Source organism: Melopsittacus undulatus, chromosome 2 (genome assembly GCF_012275295.1).
Source record: "Melopsittacus undulatus isolate bMelUnd1 chromosome 2, bMelUnd1.mat.Z, whole genome shotgun sequence".
Taxonomy (NCBI): domain Eukaryota; kingdom Metazoa; phylum Chordata; class Aves; order Psittaciformes; family Psittaculidae; genus Melopsittacus; species Melopsittacus undulatus.
The window spans coordinates 21,848,233-21,873,742 of NC_047528.1; the positions used below are offsets into that span (position 1 = coordinate 21,848,233).

Consider the following 25,510-nt stretch of genomic DNA (forward strand, 5'->3'; position numbering starts at 1 on the left):
GTAACTTCATGCAGAGTTTAAGTACCCATGATCTCAGAGTACACCATTTTTTATTAGCAGTAGATACCCTACTAATAATTATGCACTCTCAAGACCTTTTTATATCTTTAAGACTATCTTTATAAGAAAGAAGCATCACACTCCATCAAGGATTGGAACAGGCTGCCCTGGGAAGTGGTGCAATCACTGTACCTGGAAGTGTTCGAAAACTGAGTAAATGAGGCCCTCAGTGACATGGTTTATTGGTAGTCTTGGCAGTACTGGAATAATGGTTGGACTTGGTGATCTTAGAGGTCTTTTCCAACCTAGTTGATTCTATGATTCTAAGATCCTGTTTCTTCTGTGCACCACCAGAGTTCATGACATCTTTAGCTGCGCACCGTGTCCTCCTTTAAACATTACACCACTGTAATGTTTGGGTGCCTTTTAAATGGTAAATAGCCATTTAGAAGTAAAAAAAAAAAACAAACAGGGTTGACTTCAGTGCATGACATTTCAGTTTTGAAAATTAGTTCTGTGTTTCTTTGTGATGTATTTTCAACTTTTCTGCCATTATTGCAGTCCTAGAGGTTAATAGCCCTGTTCAAGTGTTCTGAGAGTTATTTGTCCTTTTTGTTCCCTTTGAAGAGGTGAAAGGGAACTGGTACCACACTTCTGAAGACCAGATATATAATGCCTTCTAATGCAGGACCTGAACATTACCTGTAAAATGCCTGGTTTAACTTGAACAAACTACATTTGCTGTTGTGCTTGTCCTATATTCAGAAGATGGCCTACTCATTTTCTGCAGTTGATACTTAAAGGAAAAAAGTATAATACTGCTCTCAAAAAAAAAAGTCAGTAACAGTAAAACCTGAATAGCAGTAATAAAAATAATTTTTAAAAAGTGTTAATGGTATTAGCAAACGAGAATTTTCTAGCTGGAGTCACAGCCATATTTTTATTTTATAGAAGTCTCTTTGTTCTCCTCTTCCAGGTTAAAAGATAGAAGTATTATTTTCCCAGATTTTTCTCATAAGATCCCAAGTTTGTCTGGAATTATATTGTGTTTGCACCATGAAACTTTGCTACTCATCCGCTAACTTAAAAGGCTTTTGACCCTCACCAACAGGAAGTTTCCAAAACAAGCCCAATATGTGCTAGGCTTGCAACACAAAGTACTGCCAAAATATTTAACTGTGAAACAAAACCATTGTTTGGAGGAGCTTGTCAGCTTAATACTTGGTGAAGTGAAAGAAGTGCATTTTCCAGGGCACCTACATTTCAGTCTGTATCAAGCTAATGGTATCTTGGATGTTTGCCTGCAACACGTTAAACTTGTTTATAATTCCTGAAATTACTGAAGTACTTTTCCTGTAAACGGGTCATAGCTCAGAGATCTCTGGATTATCTTTACAGCTGCCTCTTTGTATTTCATCAAATCAAATGTCTGCCAGCAGACCAGCCAGTTCCAAGACAAGTAGATTTGAGAACTAGCAAGTAGTTTCCACAACCAAGCTGTTTCATTACAAGAGGTCCTCTTCCCAGAAGAGGAAACCTGAGGTTAAGAAGAAAACATTGAATAATATGTTATTATTTACAGTGACACAGTGACCATATGCAGGCATACAGCTGTTCATAATATGCCTGTGGTTGGCATTATTATTTGCTTTAGTCCCATTTCATAAAATATATACTGTGTTTAGACTTTGCTTGAAAGATCACAGCCACTCTAATCTGCACCCAAAAGGACATAGCTGAAATGATAACTTACTGTAGAACTAACAATCCATGTAATTACAAGATATATTTAGTGAAGTAATATATATACATACATACCAAAGTGCAATCTCTTGCTTTTTTATATTTTAATGCTTTTAAAACACTGTTCAAGGCTTATCTTCTTAGCCATAGATTGATTGGTGCTTTTATGAATATCTAAAAAGGAAAGCAGTAAAGGAAGGGTATGTTTTCTTGAATCTAAACAGTGGGCTGGTCAGCTTTTGATGAAACCATGACTGAAATGCTTTGAGGAAGTTATTTTCATAAAATAAGCTAGAACTGTTAAAACACATGAGTAGATGTGTGCTGGAAGGGACCTGATGTTTATGTTCTTTATCTTGCCCAGGACAGGATCAACTGTAACTTTCGTGCTCACCAAATGCTTGTTAACTTTTTTTCTCTAGACTGTTCTTAACCTTTAGCTTCAGGTGGAACTTCACAATGTTCCTAGGCAGTGTAGTCCAACGCTTAAGCTCTCCTTAATTGCTTGAAAACTTCTCCTTCTGTGTTTTATGCCCATTGCTTCTTGCTCTATACACAGTTGTACTTACTCTCTTTGCAGTTTAAAGACCATTTCTATTACTTCAACTATCCCAAACTTCTTTTATTTAACCCCATTTCTTTCAGCCTTCTCATAAGCCACCTCACTATTGCCATGGGCTCTCTTTAGTAGGCTGTTTACTTGAAAAGCAAGAGAGTTTCTGTATTTCAGCCTAAATTCTTACCAGCACTGAGTATAAAGGATTACCTATTTTACAGAAATATTCCTGTTGAAAAATGTCTCTCTACTGACTACTGCACATTTTTCACTTGTAACCCAGTCTAGTGTGCCGATACTGTTCTGCAAAAGCTTGCCTCCCTGGTTATTCTCCATCCTGAATGTTCTCTGTGGACTGTTTAATCCTAGGTGTACACCCTTGTCTTTCTTTTTGTGTACCACTTCTCCAGTTTATCAAGACCAGTCTGATTTCTAATCCAGGCTTCCAAAGAATTTGCAGCCCCTGCAGCTCAACCATCCATGTACTTAATAAGCATGAAGCATATTCCATTATTCAGTATTTTCATTAATGACTTGGTTAGTGCCTGACAAAGTCCCAACTGGAATTCTACTCCATTTATCTTAGCAATAGGATAGTGAGCTGCTGATAATTAAGTTCATAATATGGTTTTGTGCACCTAATTACCTCTAGACCAGGATTCTCTGCCTTACTTCTAAGACAGTAAATGAATTAATGTATAACATATCAATTGCTTCTCCTCCTAATAGAAAATTCTAGCCCTTCATGAAAATTAAAGTTTCATATGATTTTATCTGGCCAAATCTGTACTGCCTATTATTCATCTCTTATATGTTCTCTCATTTCCTGTAATTTGTTTTTAATTCATTTGCTCTTGGGTTTGGGTTTGGGTTTTTTTGAGATAAGAACACCTTGGGTTCTGTGAGTTCTCAAAAATACTTGTTATGGTTCCTAGACCTCTGTGGCCAGTATTGTAACTGTCATAACATGTTTTCCTAATCTGCAAAGATGTAAAAATATCCAAGCCCTTACTAGCAAGATATTTTCTCACCAGAGTTTTCATAGATGTCTCAGTTACCTGTACACAGAAGCTCTTTCTGGAACAATAAGGCAAAAGAAGGCATTAAACACATTGGTCTTTTCAGTAGCATCTGTTTGTGTTTCTCTCCATTGTGATTCCTTGTCCTTCCTCTTAATTATTTCTACTTTTCTTCTTGACATTCTTCCTTTCTTTCGCTGGTTTATTTGGCATATCGTGCCTACATTGCTCTGCTATTTTTGGTAGTCACTTAGCACAGTTAGTAACTTAAGTTAGTAACTTAACACAGTTTCACTTTCTGTTCTTCTTTTCTGCATGAGTATTTGCCTGACTGAAATGTCTGTGATGTAGGCAGGTGTATGTCTTAACGTATTGTCTGTCTTGCGGTGGTACAGAATGTGCTTCTTCCCTCTTTTTTCTTTTTTTTTCCCTAAAGAATGGCTACCTCTTGTTAATTCCTTTCCCCATGAAGTTATTTCTTATGGGTGCCTTTCTGCAAATTCTGAAGTCATTGAAGTCAGTTGTATTACTTCTGTAATCTGTCTCCTTCACTCCCTCAGATTCATGGGCTCAATTACTCTTCCCCAGGAGGGCATTGCAGCACCTAAGCAGGTTACCCAGAGAACCTGAGGAATGTCTAACCATAGAGCTTCCAAGACTCTGCTAGACAAAACCATGCTGAATTGATCTAATGTTGCCAACAGCCCTGCTTTGAGTTGAAGGTTGGATCAGATGTTCTCCAGATGTCCCTTTTGACCAACATCTCTTAGACTCTGTTCCATAATCTGTTTTCCTAAATTTCATTCCACTTTCACATTCTCAGCTAGTTCTTTTCTGTGGGTTAAGATCAAATCTAGCTCTCTTTCCTTTGCCAGAAGAGTTGTCAGCAATAGTTTCACTAAGACTTGGCCTGTATTTTTCTTTTCAGAAGGCATCATAGTAATAAATCTCCAACTGTCACCAAGTCCTATGATTCAGATGATTCTGCTAGTTGCTCATAAAAATAATAACTTACCTGTTTTGATGATAATTAGTACAAGCCCCTTACCTGTGCTACAGACTCAATGCAGCAGAGAATCTGATCCATGTGCTGAGTGACACGTATAGTGCTTTGTTTCTTTGTTAAATAAGATGGTAGAAACATCTAGTAAAAGTATCAATCTATTTGATTTCAAGTATGTTCACATGGTCAGTTCAGATCCTTTAGAGAGGGATTCACAAATAAGCACTTACGAAATTGGTCTGTAGAGGAAGTTTTTCTTTAACTATTTTATAAATTGGTAGTGTTTACCCTACCTACAATGTGAAGGCTTATGTAGCTTTAAAAAAAAAAAAAAAAACATGCAATCCAACAGCTTACATTATCAATAAAGCCTGAATTCAGTTATTACTTGATTTTAGGTACTTAACTTCAGTGCTCCAGTGTAGGAACAGTAACAGGCTATTTATATGTCTGTCATCCAGATTAGTATTTGGGAAGCACTTCTCTTCACTGAGGCATGCTTATGGTAATGTAGGTCCTAACCTCAGAAAAATGCCTATGGTAATGTGGAATGAATCATACAAAAATGCTGCATACTTTAATTTTTTTTTATATTTTCATGTTACTCCCACCTGCTGAGCAGTTGAACTTAATGAGATACATTTTGGCAGTGAAAACTACTGTGTATTTATCACTATCATTATTCCAGTTCCTGCAAGACTAACATATTGGTTTTATTTATTAGTCAATCTATATATTAGTCACTGAAAAGAAACTATCAGCACTAGAATGTTTCTTAAAGACTTGACTGGATTACAACTCAAAACACCAAAAAAATCTTCTGAGAAGAATAATTCCCGGATGCAATGTAGTATTCCTGGAGTCCTCCCAAGCAAGTTTTAGTGAGAAGGTTTTTCCCGCAGGGGAAAACAAAAGGGTTTTTCTGATTTTTCCATGCTGCTGTTTGGCATTAGGATGTCCATTATCTTATCTGATTAGCCACTTGACATGGAATACTAACAAAACAATGCCCGGAATGGGCAGAAAAAGTCATGTGCTGATTAACTCTGTACAGCCAAGAAAGAAAAGCTACCTGTGGATAAAAGGCTATATGAAGATTGAATAGTCTTTACAAGAAAGAATGTATTTCAGCAGTAGATTATTATGAATTGTGTAATTAGTTTTGCAGTTGCCCAGCTGTATGCTGTCTCTGGCATAATAACTATTATTCAGTATCCTTGAGCAAATGTTCAGTTTTCCATAGGGAAACAGTCTCTTTTGCCCGTGATATTGTGCGGACAGAAAAATATCATGCCATTTGCTTGCAAAGGAAAGAAGCTTTTACTTGAGTGAAGGATACAATAAGTTGTATTTCTATTTCCAGAATATTCAGAAAAGATTCTGCTTCCTAACCTGTGATGCAGCTAGTTACTTAGGAGACAACCTGCGAGGAATAGGCTCCAAGTTTGTGAGATCTTCTCAGATGTTAACATCATGTTCAGAATGTCCCACCCTTTTTGTAGATGCAGAAACAGTGAGTATATTTCTTTTCAAAAGGCATGTGCTGTGTTGCAGTGTGTTCTTTTACTGGCTCTTTCTTTTGAGCAACTCCTGAGTATATATGTCAAAACGATACTCACCTCCTATCTCTAATTTTAACTCTTATTCTTAACCGTATTTCCACGTATTTTCCATATTATTTTATTAGGTAGATACTGGCAGATGCACAATATGGAATCATAGAACAGTTATGATGTGTTAAGCCTTTGTGCCAGAAAACAATATAAAACAGGTGCCTGCTTGACCCTGCTGGCTCCACAAACAAAAAAAAAAAAAGGAGAATCTATTTTTAGGGTAATTTGTTTAATGGTTTCATTTTAGTCAACGGTGATGTGAGCTGGATGATAAAAATAAGTATTAGGGAATGAATGAGATGACCCTTCCTGCTGTTTTCATTCTGGCCCATGTTTATGCAACAGCATCAGGACACACAGAACTACATCTGGCCTCACACAGAACTACAGAGGTAGGAACTTGCAAAGTGTATTCTTGGGCCCACTGCTGTCACCATGGAAGATCTGTTCCTCTGTGGAGATGACTAGTTAGGCTTTGTGCAGTATTTTGTTGTCCTCTGCAAAGGTGTTAAACACAGAAACACAATTTCAGCTCCACATTGGTGCAACTTTTGCTATTGAGTTTTCAGTATGGTATTCTGTTTATTTATAATTTTGCGTAAATATGTTTTTCAGCATTAGTATCTGTAAATCTAAGTGTACTTTTGCAAGATCTTCACAATACTTTCTGCTCTGTTAATATTTTTAAAGTGATATTTACTAGACCTTTTGATTTTATTTCTCCAGCTGCTCTCTTGTGGCCTTCTTGAAAAGCTGAAGTTCAGTGTTTTAGAACTACAGGAGTACCTGGACACATACAACAACAGGAAAGAAGCAACGCTCTCAGTATGATGGATTATGTTTTGTACATGTGTATATTTGTTCTGTACGTCTGTGTGCTATGTCAGGAGACTGCAGATACACTCAGATCTGGCTAAACTGATGTTCAATAAAAAAAATGTTTCAGTACTAGATTCATGAAATGTTTCTTCCTGAACATACGAACCAGAACTAAAAAAAATATTGTATCCATTAATTTTAGAAACGTTGGTATCTTTAATATTCCAGGTCTCTCCCTTACTCAGTAATTAATTCATTTTCTTGGTTTATGCAATTCAAATACCAGCAGAAATCAGAAGTACACTTCTTTAATTACAGTCAAAGCCAATTGCCACAGTCTGTGTAAATAAAAAATGCAACTGCAGATTTTTATTTGTTCACATGCTATGCTGTGGAACTAAGATTTTGCTTACTTTTCTTCAAATCAAACCATAGGTTGTGTTTATATCTTCTTTTTAATTTCTCTCTCAAAACAGTGGCTTGCAAACTGCAAAGCAACGTTCGCTGGGGGCTCACGAGATGGAGTTATTACCTGCCAGCCAGGGGACTCAGAAGAGAAGGTAATGAATGAGCACTAATATTTCTCTCCTGTAAAGTAACATGTGTGATTGATAGATCTTGTTCTCAGACCCACAAGATCCTGCTCTACTTCCTCCTTGTCTCTCTGCTGGGCTTGGTTGTAATTCACTTTTCACACTTAAGGCTCAAAGGTATTGTTGCCTCAGCCCTGGCCACAGGAAATGGGAAGCTTTTAGAGCCAGTACTGCTGCCTTCCTAGTCTAGATGAGGAAGCAGAGAACCTGACAGGAAGCAGACAGAACCCTGTCTGGGTTGTGCATGCTCTCCGTTTTAGAAGGATGTTGCAGCAGCAGTGTCCCACAGCACAGAGTCTGTGAAAATCACCTCTGGAGTACTGCATTTCCACATTACACTCATTTTATCTACAGCTGTTACACACTCAGTCTTGCCCAACAGCAAGATTTGCCTGGTGGAAATGCGCTTAGGTTAGTAGTTGTGAAATAAAGACTGTAAAATGGCCAGTGGGATAATTTATGCTGTAGATAAGTATTCATAGCTATGGCAAAATATCACTTCTGAGCAAGTTTTACATGTACATGTGCCCATATATATACACCTAAGTATATATATTCAGTGTGTTGATTCTAGTTAACAAATCAATCTTTTTGGAAATCAGCACCATCAGCAGGCATTCCTAGTATTTAATATACTAAGCTATAAGAAACAGATGGTAGCTTAGTAGTGTAGAATGAATTGAGAAATGTTATTTTGTAGAGTTGTTTTTTTTTCCTTTTGGAGATAAAAGAATGGAGGGATGGGGACTAGAGGGGGCTGGAAAGAAATAGCCAAAATCAGGAAGCAGCAACAACATGCAGAAAAAAGTGACATCTCCTCTTTCCATATATTTTAACTTATAAAAGATAATGGTGACAATTTCAGAGCACACAACTGACTATTGTAACCATTTTTGTCAAATACTTTGGTTTATTCTTATGTTAGTTTGTCTTCTCCCCCAGTTCACTTTATTTCTTCTAGTTTTATCTGAACCTCTCTTCCCACTTCTATGTATTTGTCTTCCCATCTTTGAACTTCCCTGATTTTTATTTTCTATGCTATTTCCCAAGAATCCCAAGCCCTTGCCACTCCTGCATTTTGGCTTCCTTTACCTTATTAGCAAATATATTTTGCTAATAAGTCCTGTGGCTGCAATCACAGGCAGTGGGGAAACTGTTCAATTTTCCCCACCTGTCACTGGCACCAGCAAAAGTGATGGGCAGCTTCCAGTGCATTTAAATAAGATACTGTCTATTCTGTAATAGGAATTGTGTACAGGGAAGTTACAAGTGAACTATTCCCAAATCTGAAAAAGAGACCTGGAATATATGCTACTACCTCTCCTGCAAGTACATCTGGAGAGGGAGATAAAGTATGCATAGGAAGGTGTAACTGTTGGAACATGCATGTTGATCATCTACATATACTTTTTTGAAAAAGTAAAGGAGAAAGAGTGCTGAAGAGAAGAAATAAATGTGAATTGAGCTCAAATAGCTGGCCTAAATGCATCTAGAAGTTAGTAAATGTCATGTTCCACTTACGTGGTGTTGTCTTCAGCTAGGTGTTCTCTGTTTCAGAATTAAATGTGTGTTTTGTGAAGCCAAGTTTAGTATTTTTACTACTTGTCAAACAGACTGAAAAGAGAAGTTTCCCACTCCTTCAGAAGTCCCTGGTTTCTCCCCATCATTGTTCCTTCAGCCCAAAATGCATTATTCCTTGGAAGTTGACAGGATGGTAGGTCTTTGACCAATAGGGATCTTTCCTTTTTTCCCTTTCTCATTTATCTCTCAGTTGAAGCAGCACTTTCCTATGAAACAGTCTGTTCATTCAACAAAAGTGTAATGGGAGGAAATGTCCAGGGAAACTGAGGAATTTGATTAGGAAGGGACAAGGAAAAATTACTCCTAGACTGTCAAGTAGTATTTTTCCTCTCATTTTCTCTTCAGCCTGAAAGCTAAAGAATCTAATAATGGTAGGAAAAACCATGGTAGTCACAAGGGATCCTGCTTAAACTCATTGAGGGTTAGACTAGGGCCTGAAATCCTGCTGAAGACTTCTGGCCTAAAAAAAAAAACAATGCTTAGCTAAGCACAAAACCTGTCTGCTTCTGGAAAAGGTTCATAAATAATCATAAGGAGAAGAAAAGCAACACCTTGCTCTCAGAACTCTCCGCTTGGTAAAAAGCTCAAGGTAAAAATAGTCCCCTCTACAGACAAGACATAAGACCAAATTCACCATTAGCACAAGCGGTTGCATCACAAGTGCCTGCTGATGCTGGTATCTAACTTGGCATCAGTTTCTCTAATCAGATCTTATTTCAAAATAATTGCACATGATTTGCTGACTATTGTTACTGTTACTAAAAATGGGCAAAGGCAGAGGTTGCTTGTTCTGACATTGAAGAAGCTTGAAATAGAAGTTGTCTAGGTCAGCTGCTGGAGCTAGCAACTTTTCTGAAATTGGGTGAAAGCTTCATGTCCCAGAATGTCTTTCCCCTCCCACATCCTCTTATTCTTGCAATAGATTACATGATTTGGATGTGTCTCTGATTTGTAAGCTTTGCTGCTACATTGAACAGCAGAGTCTTAAGGACATAGGAGTCAGTTGATAGAAAAAAGATTAACTGGACATATTGTGACAGACATTGTGCTGTCTGTCCAGGGGTAACAGTCTCAGATGAGTACAGTTATCGATACACTCTTCAATCTTACAAAACAAGGCTTTTATTGAATCTAGTCAGTCTAGTTTTGTTTGGGTCTTTTTCTCTGGAAAAGAAATACATAGGATGTCCCTTTTTTCCTTGTCAATTAAAACTGCTAATTCAAGTAAGTATTTATCTCGCAGTGAGCCATTCAGTTTACTCTGCAAGTCCAAAGTCAGTATACACCTTCCTTAAACCTTGCTTGTCCCAAAGCCCACTGCAAGCTAATGGATGTGGGCTTTGCAAACTCAGACTCTTAATGGATATTTACAACATGCTGCACACCATAAAAACTTGCCCTAAAAAGTCAGAATGCAGCTGTTGCTATGATTTTTCCTGTGGCTAAACGTTCAATTACTCTAGGCTGCCAGTAAGACTGGAGGTGTACTTCTTGGGACCATAGTCATCTGGAATTGAGTTGAGTTAGAGTAAAACTCAAGACACAGTGAGTCTCATTGTTAAGTTAGACATTCTTAATAATCAGTAACAATTATCTGACAGCTATTTGACAGACCTATGGATTGACAGGGAGGTAAAATTGGCTCATGCAGGCAGCTTTCCTAAAGGAGGCACACATATGTGTTATAGATTTCCCCAAACAGAATAGTTTCTACTGTCCTTCAAGTCCAACGGATATTTAAGAATGCACAGCATATGCTGGATCTCTTTTTCTCTCTGATATATACACAAATTTTTATATATACCCACTTTCCTAGACTGTGGGAAAAGCTTTTGTCCTCTGGCACGTCACATCAAATAGAATGCCTTAATAAAATGCACTTATAATTAATAGCCCCTTGCACACAGCAGTTATTTTGTTACAGTAGGACTCTTCTGTGCCAGTAAATAACTGAAGACTGTGTAGTCATCAGTGTTAATGTCTTAAGAAGTAATTGTGTAACTCTTATCTCTTTCCAGCATGTAAAAATGATTCCTTGAAAAAGCAAGAAGACCCATGATCTAAAAATTAGTGCTTTGCTGTCTTCCTTGTCTGCTAATTGTACAGAATAGTAATTCTCTGTCTTGATAAAAAAACTAAATCAGAGTGTTGCTGCATCCTCCTTAGGTGCAGCATTTACTAGCTGATTAAAGGACTGTGTGAGTGATCCAAATACTCTAAACATTTGGTATTTTCAGTTGCCCAGACCACTAACGGTGTAGTGTCTATCAACTAATCTAAACCAGTACTTCATTTACTATAGGAATTAAGCTAGACATTGAGAACACGAGTGAAGGCTAGAATCATTCTACCTGAGCCCTTGCTGCTTGGGACTAAAAGAACAATTAGTGTCTTTTCAACTTCAAAGGAATATTTCATTTTATGCTGAAAGAAAGAGGAAAATTAGTTACACTCATGAAATTATAGAGCAATATGGAGTTAAACATCAGTATAGTTTAGGGAGATTTTGTATCCAGTATTTTTTCTTTCTGTGAAGAAGGGTTTTTCATGTAATGTGAAACCCCTTTCCCACCCTTTTTTTTTGCTTGCCATGGTTTTGGAAGCAGTACAGAGAAGACAGTGTTTTCTGGAAAAAAAAATCATGGAATTCACTTACTTGCTGCTTCTCTCCCCTCTTCCCCCTCCTGCCCCCCACCATCCCCCCGCCTTCTTTAATGTCAATTCCATGACAAAATAGAAATTATATGTGGATTACAATCTTTTTGAAAGTCCAAATGAAACTTGGTGGCACACTAAACTTCAGAAGAGCTGAGACAGAGACAAACAAGATTGGAAAAACACAAGCCAGCACACCTGTGAATTTATTAGAGCACAGTGATCTGTCTGCTCATGTCCTCTTATCTTGAATTTAGCTTTGCAAAGCTTAATTTATGTGAACTGCATGGAAGCCAAGATAGAAAGGGGCTTTTTCAAGAGTACTAAATAGAAGAAGAGAACTATTCAAACAATGTAAAAGGCATGAAATTAAATATCACAAGAGCTTCAAGCATAGTTTGTCATGGTTTTACAGAAGAGTAGGGCAGGACTGGGACAATACTTTTCATACATTTTTTAATAGTAAGGCCCATGGAAAGAAACCAGAATGGAACACTTTGTCAGGCTATACAAAGTTAGCATTATTTCACATTTCTGTGTTTGTTGCCTTTGTACAGATGGTAAGGTAAATAATTTTAATAAGAATTCCAAATGTTTTATAACACTACGTGCATATGCGCTGACATCAGGTTATAACTGGGCAGATGTCATTGTGTTTGTTAGTTACAGCATTTACTGAGTGGGATAAATCAGAACTAATAAATCTGAAGATCTAACTGAGGGTATTTAGACTGGAATTTACCATTAGAATTAAAGTTTGATTTTATTAAGAATGCTGTGCATGTTGTATGTGATATTTCCAACCAGTTACCAGGTTGAGGCAAGCATTGCTAATACTGCTGACAAGTTATGCTATTAAAGATGGGCTGTGCTTCCTATTGCATGCATTTCACTGACACTATACTTTCTTTCCTTTCCTTTTCTCCTGTGCCATGCTTGCTGTGTAGCAAATGGAATCTCTTGCAGTAAGTTGAAGTTCTTTCATATTCTTTGTCCATCTGTAGATGGACTAATACACCCCAGTTATACTGTTTTACTTCTAAGCATGTTTTCCTTTTTCGTTATAATTTTCCTGTAGAACTTGTGGTTCTACATACAGTGACTAAAATAATTTACTAATGTGTGTTTTGTGAAATCTAAAAATACTGCACCAAAGTTCTGACACCTCCATATGTTTTAAGTGGTCATTTACATAATTTTTTTTAAAGTCAAGCATTTAAATGTATGTCATATGCTGGAGTGAAAGATAACTTTTTTGTTATTTTAGAATCCATAACTCTCAATTTGGCCTAATGAAAATCTACAATTTAGAGCTGACATATAGTTATGGTTTAAATTGGGTTTGTTTATATGTTGTTTAATAGTTTCACCACTATTGGTTTCTAATACTTAGGAAGAACAAAGATGGAATTGCTTGATACAGCAACTAAATACTGATTCAAACTTGACTTGATTTGACCTTAGTTTGTTTTCACTCAGGTTAGCAACCAGAAGGGTGAAACTGAATTATTGTTCTGTAAGGACTGAAAAAAAGTCATGTGTTACATGCCGAGCTATCTTAAGATTTTTATCTTATGTTGTGCTGTGTCTTGGTTTTCAATTAACTTTTAACTCCTTGACGGCTTCAAGTAGATGCGTATGTAACTCTTACATAATGTTGCTGGTTCTCCAAAATTTGAATAGAGTGAATTGAATCTCTGTTGGAGAACCTGGGGCTGTGTTCCAGTTAAAAAAGGACCACAGAGCAAGCGTATGTCCCCAGGCTGGTATTAGGGGTGAACAGTTAGCACCTTCCCTGCCTGGGGTGCCAGCCAGCCCCTGACATGGAGAGCATGGTTGGAGTAAGACAGAAGCCAGAACCATTTCCAGGAGGTTGTATCTAAACATTCACTCTTTATTTTGGGAGGAGAATGATCAGCCACACAAATGCAAGCGTGGTGGTGCTCTGTGGCCTCAGTTACAGAGAATGGCCACTGGGCAGGTTTATTTAACAGGCAGCATCTTTCATGCCTTACCTCTTTGTTCTCCTGGCCACCAATAGGTTTTGCCCCTGCCCATGAGTCTATTCTGTCCTAGCAGGTTGCACAGCCACTCCCTCCCTTTTTTCCCCACTATGGGCCTTCCTTCACTTCCTGTGGGTCTTTGCTGTCATATCAGGTGTGTGGGATTCCATTTGGGACAGGAGGAACACTCCAACCCTGACCACCAATAACAAACATAAAACACACCAACTTAGAAACCAGAAACAGTTTATCACCACAGAGCTCAGACCAGACAAATTTACAGTGCTGAGTTACACTGCTGTGGCAGAGCAAGGCTGACATGCAAGCAGCCCTGTCTGCCAGGCCTTCAGCAAGACAAACCTTGCCAGGCTGACACCCCATGGCTTGGCACTCTCCTCTTGATCCCATTCTCCTCTATAAACCTCCTTCAGAAGGAAATGACCTCTACTTGATTTTATCAGTGCCCTTGGATGACTGTTTGTAGATGGTGATTGGCGTCCACTCCTCCCTGACAAACAAAGCTGAAATTTGCCAAAGAACATCTCCTTGACCTCAGCCTTGTATGGATGGTACAGAAATTTTGAAACTGGAAATGCATAACATTACAGTTCTAATTTTGACTTATTAATAAAAACCCTGGCACTTAAATATTGAACCATATGTAAATAAGAACTTCATTCAAATTAACATCATGTTTCTAAAGTACTTTCAAAGTATTTATGCTGGCATTTGCTGTTTGGTTCAGCAAGTAGCTGAAGTACATGCTGATAGCTAAGCATGTATGAAGTGCTTTAAGGAAGCAAAGACATTAATTGCTGCTTCTCCTTCTCTGTCATGTTTGGCATGCAATTGTACTTGCAGAAGTTTCACTTCTTCTGTAATTTGCCAAAGATCAAATATGCCTCCCATTCCCCATCATGATCCAGCTGTGGAACTATCAGATTTCCCCTCCTGAAAGGCACATGAATACCATGGTCATAAACATACTGAGTCCTCTGGCAGATGTGCCCATCACATGTTACTTCAATGTGCCCATCACATGTTACTTCAATGTGCCCAACACCTTTTGTGTGGCACTGTGCATCTCACTGGAAGAAACAATTTAATATACATAGAACAGTATATACTTAATCTGAGAGAATACATTGTAGAAGCCAGAGGTCCTCTTACACATTAAAATCCATCCATCATTTGTATGGTTTCCTTAAAGTGATGGAAAATCCACGAGCTGAGGTTTAAGTTACAGAGTTGGCACTTCCTACTGACTGCTCCTGGATGGATTTATTGCCTCTCTCCCTCTTCCCTTAAAGAAGCAGGCAGAAACTTTGACCTCTTAGCCAACTACTTCATTGCTTCTCTCTTGGATTTCCACCCTCTCAAGAAATAGTCTTTGGCCATTTCTGAAATTTTAAAGAGTTTTGTTTCATGCAGCAAAGTAATTTTCCCCATATTCTGCATCTGCTTTCCAGCTGCAAATTTGAGATAGTGAAGCTAACCTATATAAAACTGCTTTTAGATTGATGCTGATGTGTGTTACATGAGAGCTAGCCATCCTAATTTTTATTTTCAATGTCATATATGAGTTACCTGCAGAAGAATGTTGTTTTCTGAAACAGTATTTGATTATACTCCAGTAAAACAATGTTTTCTGAGAACTGGACTATCTCAATGTGTTTTATTAGTTATTGAAAATTAGCCTAACTCACTGATCTTTATGATTTTTCTTCCACAAATCTTTCCTTAGCAATTGGAACTGTGTCAGAGATTATATAAACTGCACTTCCAGCTGCTGTTGCTTTTTCAGTCCTATTGTAAACTTATCGGACAAGTGCATGAAGTCAGTTCCATGCCAGAGGTATGTAACAAACTAAAAAGTCTTACAGTGAAAAAAACACTTTACTTTCATGTTCTTATTTCTTTCTATGGACTTACACCAAAGATTACATCATTTCACCCTGAATATAAGTTTGCAGACAAAATCCTTCAGTACAGCAGCATCTGCATTAAAATATAGTCAAGAGACTGTATTTCTTGTAATTGTACTTTCAGAGACTGTGATCTTTTATACATTCAGTCTTCAAAAGTCATTTTGGTCAATGGTAACAAACTAGTATGATACGTGAAATGTGACCTCACTCACACACTTTACATGTACTGGGGACTTACTCTGTGTGAACATCTTCAAGTGTTTTATTTTTATTTTAAATGAGGCCTTAATTTTTAGGAAAATGAACCTTCATTACACATACAGAAAACAGCCTTTTCCTACGTCATGACTGATTTTCTCTGAACTTTGTGGAGACACTTAAACCAGGAGCACTTGTTAGCATGGAAACAACAAAATATAATCTTAATCTGGGTGCAAAATTAATGGTTTTGCTGGAATAATGTATTGTAATTTCCAGCCATATAAACTGCCTCCACTGCATGTGCATTATACTAGAAACATCAGCAGCAGTTTTTGACAAACAGCTATTAAATAGTTTTGCATCCTCTCATACCTGAGCAAAGATGTGTAGCATAGAACTACTTTATAGTTTGACTGCAAACATACTGTCTGTTCTTATTATCTAGATAAATACATTGAAATCTGTTTAATGTTTACATTAAACATTGAATATTAAATCTATTTTAAATATATAATTAACTAAATACCTTAATGTCATCTTTTTCACACTGTGATTTTTACAATCTTTCCTCTTTATGTATTTTTCACACAGCACACTATTGCTTTTGACCCGAGTAGCCATTTGTTTTTAGATAAATCTATGTATCTTTCTCTAAAATAAACAGATCACAAGAACAATACTGTTAGTAAAGTTTATTTCAGCAATTGCATAAAATATAAAATCCTTTGAAATATATTTGAGGTGATTACTTTAAGCTGAATGAGAATCATCTAAGGAAAGATTTAACTTGCCATTCCATATGTATGTTTCTCCTGCTAAAGTGTATATATTTTAAACTAATGAGGGGAAGAAGTTATTGTACTTTGTAGCTGTAAAACAAATTTGAAGCTATAAATATATTTTATGACATTCCAATAGCTTAGAGAGTCTCTCTAAATAAAAATTGGTTTATCAGGTATGCTGTAGCAATACAAAGAGCTTGGATATTTATTTTATCTTAAGGCACTGTTCTGAAGGCTGGCTCGTTGTAACTAGGATGTCCACTTTTAAGAGAACACAGGACAGGAGGCATCTTAAAATAGTCTTAAATTTTAGAAATATTTTGTGTTCCTTATAAGAGAATCGATTTCAGTAACTGTATTTCACAGTTAGAAATCTTACAAATAATGCAGCCTGTGAAACTGCAAAACAATAATATGGGAAAGAGCTGTTTTACCATGAAATTCACATATTTTGCTGGAGCCATAAGCTATTACTGAAAGGAAGTTCCATCATTAGTTTATGTAAGAGAGCTTATTTTTAGGATGTATGAGCATGAAAAGGTAGACTTTAGAAATTAACTGTTAACTTCCTTGTGAGTCTTGTGTCATGTGAACTTTGAAGTCTACAGAGGATTATACAATTCCTGTCCATTTGTTAATCATGTCAGATGCTGCATGTGTTTGTAAATAAATGACACAGCATCATTGCTAGGAGAAGTCTTATGTTTTCTTAAACATTCCACTATGGAATGAAAAAGTAGCAGGGGTGAAAAATAAAAGATTGTTTAGATGTACTCTTGCATTTTAGCAAATCAAAAATACAGTATAGTGTTAAAGGAAGCACAAAGCTTAAAAATCTGTAGTTTGTGTCTTCCCTATATTGTACAGAGCTCAGAGGTCAAGAAATGCCCATGTGTTAAAAGAGGATCTTTTCCATACATCCAATATAGTACAGGCTTGAAATAGCTACTGTCTTTGGTGCCTATGGAGAATTAAAATACCCATCTCTCATTTCTCTCCTTGCAACAGCTGTTAAATATGTCAAGAGAACTGAGTGAGTTGAAGAAAAACCTTAAGGATGCTACTGCTGCAATTGCAGCTGAACCTCTGATGATGGAATCTGAGCCCACATTCAATTCTACAGAAGCAGCTATTCAGTCCATGCTGGAGTGCTTGAAAAACAATGAACTTGTTAAAGCTGTGCGACAAATAAGAGAATGCAGGCAAGTTTTGCTACATGGCTCATATTAGGCTTTCGAGTTATTAGAAAAGTATGCATTTATTACCTTCCTAACTTTACACTAAATGTAATGTGCTGAGTCACCATAATTAATTGACTGTTTCAAGAAGGTACATGGGGGCATTGATACTACTAACTTTTGCAGCAGTGTGCCACAAGTAACAGTATCAAATCAGTAATACAAACATGTATGCTTGCAACAATTAAGGTGTTTAATTACACTGAGTAGATCAAAAGTACTTCTGTGAGGCTCTTAAGAATATTTTTACAGAACTAATTCCTTATAGGTGAATGTCATTGACATCAGCTAACATTCAGCCCAGTTCCACTTATTTGAATGAGTTTTCTTAAGCTTTTTGGTTTTAGATAGTAAGAGTTGTGCTTTTATGTGATTTCAGTGCTTGATAACAGACTAACAAATGAGTAGCATAAACCAGTGAGTTGGTTTTGGCTTATAAGCATGTGTGAGTCAGTTCTCCTTTTAGAGATCTCTATCACCTAGCATCCAGCTGTGCTGTGCTATGCTAATATACACACATTCTCTTCCTGTTTGATCACAGGATTTTGTGGCCCAATGATATCTTTGGAAGTAGCTCTGATGATGAAGTCCAGACACTACTGAACATTTACTTCAGGCACCAAACCTTGGGTCAGACGGGCACCTATGCACTGGTGGGCTCCAACCAGAGCCTGACTGAAATCTGTACCAAATTAATGGAACTGAATATAGAGATCCGCGACATGATCCGCAGAGCTCAGAGTTACCGGGTCATCAATACTTTTCTTCCAGACTCCAGCGTTTCCGGCACAAGTCTCTGACAGGACTCTTGTGTCCTCTTTCAAGCTGGGAGTGCTGCCCTGTTGGAGTGAGGTGGCTCAATGTTTTCTCAGCCTTACAAAGGTTTGGTCAAACTGTACTCACTCTTGTTACATTTAGGATTTCTTCTAAAAAGAGATGGGCTGAACTTCAAATGTGTAGCAATACTGTAAGGACAAAGGTAGCATAGAGCATTTGGGACAACATCCTTTGTTCTGTGTTGCACAAAAATCAGTTAGCATTTCACTGAGCAACTGCAACTCACTACTGAAGAAGTGACTTCCATTGCATACCAAAGCCTACTACACTGAACAATACTTCCTTTATAGCAAATTAATTTTAGGTTGGCAAAAGTGCAATGTTTCCTTCACTAAATAATATTTTTTTGTTAAAAAAAAACAACTTGTACATTGTTTTCCTTTTTTCTCTTATTTGGTAGAGTGAAAGATGGGCAGAATGAAGCTGGCCACAGAATCTTACAAGCTTGTTGGTCAAAAGCTGAGAGCCTATGTATATGAAACAAATTGTAAATGGACTACAGTTTAATGTACACTGTAATTTGAATATGATTACTGTATCTTAAAACAACGAGCTGCTATGAAGTACATTTCCTAATGTTACTAGGCTACTGTCTCTGAAGGTACTGGATCATATTGCAAAGGTCTGTTCTTAGGCCCCCCAAGCATCATGAGTGGTCTTGGTAGATTTTCTGTTTTTGTTGTTTTTTTTAAAGGACCTTGGCTGCTTTTTACTAGAGGGTTGCTTTTATGAATATATTTATACTATTAAAGGATGTTTGATCTAATTTAACTTGCCATTTTGTAGGAGAAAGTCCCATCACAGAGTCAAATCTTTTGAACTGTTATGCATGCATATTTTTATTTAATATAAATTTTTAGTATAAAAAATAAAAATATTAACGTGAAATGCAAGTTCTCATGTTAAGTTTCTTTAAAGAGATATCTTATTTTATTTGTAATGTATATATAAAAGTCATACCTGTATGGGTTTTTTTCTTACATTTAACTGCTGTCCAGTGTTAAATGTATGCATGTAAATCTGTTGCACATCTGAGACACTTTTATTCTGACAACTATGTAACTTATTCACTCTGTAAATACACTTAAGGTTTTTGTGAAGTAACTTTGGTTGATATTTGGATCAGTACATCCATTTAACTAAAATATAAAAGTCATATATAATCACAACAGAGTATGTGCCTCTTGTGAAGATTGTGTTCTTGTCTGAATCTATACTGCTGCAGATGGTATCCATGATCAGCAGCCCCAAGACACCTTTTCCAACACTTATGGTGAAACCATTCATTACACTGAAACATACCAGTGAGAAATGCTATGGCTTTATTGTCAGTCTGTAGTTGCAACTCACCCAGGAAGAGGACACTGGCTAAAGCAGTTTCATAACAAAAAAAAAAAAATCCAAAATAGAGGTGAAGGTTTGTTTCTGTTAAAAACATCAGTAATGGTCCTGTTCTTTCCAGTGCTGGGTTTGGGTGGGTTTTTTTCTTACACTAAATGCAAAGAAAAGCTGTCCAGCCTGATACGTCAGCCTCACCTCTGAGAATGCAATAAAGCCCTCTCTCTTGCACCCCTTCTTCATTTTCAGAACACTTCCACCATTGTATGTGAAACTTGAAAAGTACTTGTATTGATGCAAAAGGGTGGAATCAACTTTTTTTACAGGGTTCCTAGTTTTGCATTCCATACAGCTCTGCAGCACAGTCACAGTTGCAGGTCAAAATAAACGCAAGGCAAATCATACAGCTATTTTTCTGAGTAAAATAATCTGCAATGGTTAAAATCATCTTGAAAATTCCGTTGCATATTTCACTTTTGAAGGCTATTTGGAACTGTAATGGGGGTGGTCTGCAAAAAGTTTTAGTGGTTGGTGAAAGCTGAGACCTGGTCTGCCACTTAGCAGAATGGTATTTTACAGCTCACAGTCACAGGAAAAGTCAGGTAGAAAGGTACCTAAGGTCATACAGTCCAGTCTTCCCTTTGAAGCAGGGTCAACCATGAGATCAGACCAGCTTATTTAGGCCTTTATCCATTTGGGTCTTGAAAAAATTCAAGGATAGAGAGTGCACAGCCTCCCTAGACAACCTGTTGTACTTGAGTGTTCTCATGGTGGAAAAGGTTTTCCTTTATCCTGTCTGCACCCATCTAGTTTTATGTGTGTTGACTCTCAGGCAGCTATTCCAAGCCACACTGAAGTGCCTGGCTTCATCTTCCCTCAATTACTATAACTGGGCAAGCTACTGTTAGGTGCCCCTTTGCTGCTTCAGACTGAGTACACGCATTTCTTTCAATATCTCACAAAGCAAGTGCTCCAGCCCGATGACCAGCTTGGTGGCCTCCACTGAACTCCTTTCAGTTGATCAAAATCCTTACTTGGAGAGCCCCAAACTGGATACAGTAATAAATCTAGACGTGATCTAGTAAGTACTGAATAGTGGGACAATCGCTTCTGCTGCTCCAATGGCTCTTTACATATAGTCAAGAAAGTCCCCCTGCCAACAGTCCCCTGTCTGTGTCACTGCAAAGGGTTCTCCCCACCTGGGATAGGAATTTCCTCTTGTCCCTACCAAATAAGACAAGGCTCCTGTTGGACCATCCCTGATGATATCTCTCCAAAGGGCAGTATTGCCCTCAGCTGTATCAGCTGGTCCCCCCAGTTTGATATCACCTACAAACTTGACAGGTCTACACTCACACCTCTTCCAGATAAACTGGTAAAGATGTTGAACAAAACAGACTACCCAGTATACATCCATCATTACTGTCTTGGAGGTAGAGTATGATCCATTAAGCAACTTAATTAAAGTTTTCCTCCACTGAGTATAAAGACCTCCAGGGGCTCCTTCTACCCTAGTCTATAGCTCTTCACAGATAAAACAAAAGCTGTTATGTAGCCATTTACCTGCCTGAGCGTCATTCCTAAACTTCAGTCAGAGCAGAAATCCGTATCTTCCCAACAAAGCCTCACAGAAGCCCTAGGACATTATGAACTATGGGGGAGTAATACCCCACTGTGCTTCTATAACACTGGGACTTCAATTAGGATTCTCCCAAACACATTTTGTCTCCATGAAAGCATGTTGCTACTCCCTCCAATTACATTCAAGCCACCTATGCTGAAGGTACATCAAATAACAAGAACACTTCTGAGGAACAAACTCGTACTGAACTGGGGGCACTAGGCTTGTTCTTCCTCTTTTAGAACACATTAAGCCTAGAAAATGTGTTACACGGTCACAGACAGCCCAGCTCAAAAAGTATTTTCCCTGCTCACTTGGAGGACGTGGAATATACAAGGGAAGAGTGTATGTTACAGGCATAACCTTCTAGGATACAGTTTTTGAAAAAATTGCCTTTATATACAGAGGCAGTGGGAAGAGACACAGATATATTTACGTTTGCATCTTCCACATTAGTTCGAGTGACTGAAGGAAAAACTCTGTCCCACTTTAGGCAGACTATACACAATACTTACTTGCTTTAGGAAATCTGTTTCCTTCCAGATATACTTTCCTATTTCATCCCAGCAAGATGAAATTAAGGGATAGCACACTCCTACTGAATTTTATTCACAGCATATATACAATGAAGTTTTATATTTTATAAATAGTACAAAAGTCTTTATCCATTATCCAATGCCAGGTCAAAAGCCTAAAGACAAAACATTGTAAGAGACTGACAAAGAGCAAAGCACAAAACAGAAGGAGAGCACAAAAATCAGACAATGTATTTGAAGCTGTAAGTGCTATCACAGGACAACCTCTTGCCTTTGCAGCGGCCACAGAGTTCTTGGCGATGAGGTCTCCTGAGATCAACATGTCTTTTCTTCTGAGGGCAGGAACAATGAGTCTTTGAACAGGTCTTAGGAAACAAGACATTCTTTTAGTAGTAGATCAAAAGTGCTCACTTCATGTTAGTGGTATTTTGTTTTCCTTAATCATAGCAACACATTTGAGCTAATACACTTAAAAGAGCTCATGGTAAGAACTCTACGCAGTTAAACTGTAAGAACCTTCTCACCTAGAAGCACACAACCCTATCCTTCATGTAGCTAGGCATAGTACTGTCTGAACAGAAAACCATTAATGTAAGCCATCTGCAGGAGAGGGAATCCTACCTCCTTATACCTTTCCCAAATACCATTTCCCAGTACTTTGACAAAAGCAAGCTCTCTTCCAGAGAAAGTCAGAACCTAACTCAGCAATTGTAAACTATTAGAGTTTATGACAGTCTGTCAGTTTTACCAGGATACTGACATCTGCAACTCACCTGGCACTGGATTGCTTCCACTCGATAGGGATTGAAGGCCTTTTGGCATTTGCGACATAGCTGCTTGAAGTACACCTAAAAAAAAAAATCCTTGATTACTACAGAGACTTACTCAGGGTTTTCAGTACCCAAATTTGTGCCAAAGCATCCAATTTGTCACAGATTTGGTGACATTGTTACATGTCTCAGGGGCAAGAAATGACTGGTTACCTACCTTGTTGCTTCCAGAAATGCACCACACATAAGCACTCTCCCATCTGGTGTTGCATTCTTTGCAGTGGAAATAGCCATACTTCTGCTCCAAAAACTGCAGAGGGAAAGTTCATGAGCAGCCAACACCACAAGAACACCCATCCCGCTCTCTCGCTACACCACCTCTTCTCACAGCCAGAAGGCTCCCTGCTGTAGAGACTGCTGGGGAGTACCAGCCCTGCCAGTGATGCGCGACCTCAGAGGGAAGCCAAGCTGAGGGCCGCTGTGCCTTTTCCCTAGGGGTAGGTTTCCCTCCACCCTGCTTCACGGCTCGCTCCCCGACTCCTGCCCGGAGCGGGCCTCGAAGCCCCTCTGCGCACCTGGAAGGCAGCCCGTCGGCGGAACACCGCCTCCGTTCTCGGCACCGCGGCCTCTGTCTGCCCCTCCTCCTGATGCCTGCTGTCATGCTCCACCGCCTGCGCCTCGGGGGTCGTCTCGGCCGCTGCCTCCTTCTCCTGGGGTGCGGCGATCCTCGGCAGCGTGAAGAAGTGCCTGTCCGTCACGGGCGAGTAGAGGCCGAGGTGCCCCAGGGCGCCGCGGGCCCCGGGGCTCAGCGGGCGGCCGGCGGGCAGCGTGCGCGGCCCCAACGAACACTGCACCGCGGCATCGACCCGCATGGTCACCTGCACGCCCGCCTCCCGGGTGCTGGTCCGGCTCAGCGGCGGCGCCATCCCCGGGCTCATCTGCGACAGCAGGGCCTGGAGCTGGGCCCGGCGGCAGCTGTCCAGGTAGTCGGAGGGCACGGGGGTGAGGGGCCCTCCAAGGAAAGGGCTGATGCCGCCGCTCTTGCCTTGCTTCCAGCTGGGCTGCTTCACTGCCGGATCCCCATTGCGGTTCGGTATGAGGCTGTGCCTGAAGCTGGAGAATGGGCTGAAGGGGGAATAGACAAAGCCCTCCATGCTCATAACCACAGAAAAGTCAGCCCTTGTTCTTCCCCTGCCCTGCCTTTTATCTTATCTTGAGAGTTGATGCTAATTGATGCTAATTGATGGGGAAATTGGCCCCAGCCCGGTGGAGGGCTGATGACAAAGGGAGGGTTGCAGACCTTTTCTCATCCCTGCCCAGTAGAGCTGGGTACAGATAGGAATTGATGGTCCTCCAGGAACAGAGTGTGGAAGCCTGGGCATGCAGGCCATGATGGGAGGGCCCTGTGCCACCATCATGGGTGGGATGTGCCATCATCACCTCATCAATGTCTCTGTCAGGCCGAGGGCTGTGCCCAGCTGCCCTGCAGCTGTGCACTGCGCACACAGGCTGGCTTGTGTTGCTGATGGAGGCCTTCATCTCCAATTTCAGGTGGGAAACAGCCATGGGGCTACATGACTGCATTGAACACTGCAAGAACAAGTCCAGGGCTGAGTAAAGCCTTGGTTGTTTACGTAGCTGTACACTGGTGAAGATCTTCAGAGAACTGATTAAGTATTCAGTGCTCAAAAAGTAGTGCATTTCTGGGAGACCCTGAAAAGATGAACAGATGTAATTCAGTCACAGCTGGGACAACCATAGCTTTCATGGGGAGGGAAAATCTGCTTGCTCCCAACTCCTTCACTTTATGGTCTTAGAAGAAGAAAAGAAAGGGGGGCAGTTGGGGAGGGGAGGTTGGGAAGCTAACAAAGCCCAGATAAGCTCCACTGACAACTGAGCAAATGCAGATACTTAATCTGCTGCTGCTGCCGGCTTTTCCCATGACTTTATTCTCTGCTGATGATCATGACAGCACATATTTTCTTTTAAAAGCCCAGAGTGGCAGAGATGGACATCTAGCTGATCGGTTATAGAAGTGCTACGTAGCAGACAACAGCATATAATTGAGTTCATTGGCTGTTTTCACCCAAATTTAAATTCTCTTGAGGTACAACACCAGACTTCCCCATCTTCCTGCATTACCCACCATGTACAACCAGATCCCTGAGCAAAAGCAATTCCACAAATGGGTTTGCCTTTATCTGAAACAGGAATAACCCAGACTGTTTTTCCCAGTAAATTCTTTGTGTGCACCACAGGAACTTTATCCCCTTCTACACTATGTAAAACTTCTAATTGGGCTGGGCGGGCCCTGTTGGTGGATTTCCTAGTGTTGACTAGCCAGGTGGCTTTTACTAAATGTGTATCCCAATGTTTGTAGGTCCCACGACCCATTGCTCTCAGTGTAGCTTCTGGCAGTCCACTGTACCAATTTGATTTTCCCAGAGGATGGCGCATGGTAGGGGATGTCATATACCCACTCAGTGCTGTGCTCTTTGACCCAAGTGTCTATAAGGTTATTCCAGAAATGAGTTCAAATTCTATCTGGGGTGCCATGTCGCATCTCTGCTTTGATAGCCTGAGGTGTTGGGCCCATCGGGCTAAAAATAATTCACCCTTATGTTGCCAATCTAAGTCCCTCTGAGCCACTTCAATCTTAGCAGCTTGATCCACC

At 39.3% G+C, this 25,510-nt stretch overlaps 2 protein-coding genes across 2 annotated transcripts in view; one reads left to right on the forward strand and one right to left on the reverse strand.

Moving 5' to 3' along the window:
* Nucleotides 1-19,742, forward strand: part of FRY (FRY microtubule binding protein) — a 162,477-nt gene extending 142,735 nt beyond the window's left edge. Inside the window, exons 56-61 of the mRNA XM_005147610.3 lie at nt 5,685-5,834; nt 6,661-6,759; nt 7,230-7,313; nt 15,330-15,440; nt 17,505-17,698; nt 18,276-19,742. Of these exons, the coding sequence (XP_005147667.2) occupies nt 5,685-5,834; nt 6,661-6,759; nt 7,230-7,313; nt 15,330-15,440; nt 17,505-17,698; nt 18,276-18,534 (897 nt within the window). The 3' untranslated portion in view covers nt 18,535-19,742. The remainder of the gene's footprint in view (nt 1-5,684; nt 5,835-6,660; nt 6,760-7,229; nt 7,314-15,329; nt 15,441-17,504; nt 17,699-18,275) is intronic.
* A 2,375-nt stretch (nt 19,743-22,117) lies between these two features.
* On the reverse strand, nt 22,118-23,990 carry ZAR1L (zygote arrest 1 like). The gene is made up of 4 exons (XM_031047760.2): nt 23,412-23,990; nt 23,054-23,146; nt 22,840-22,914; nt 22,118-22,431 (listed from the first exon to the last, which is right to left on the reverse strand). The coding sequence occupies exons 1-4, from the start codon at nt 23,988-23,990 to the stop codon at nt 22,288-22,290; spliced, it is 891 nt and encodes a 296-aa protein (XP_030903620.2). The 3' UTR covers nt 22,118-22,287.
* Nucleotides 23,991-25,510: the final 1,520 nt, after the last annotated feature.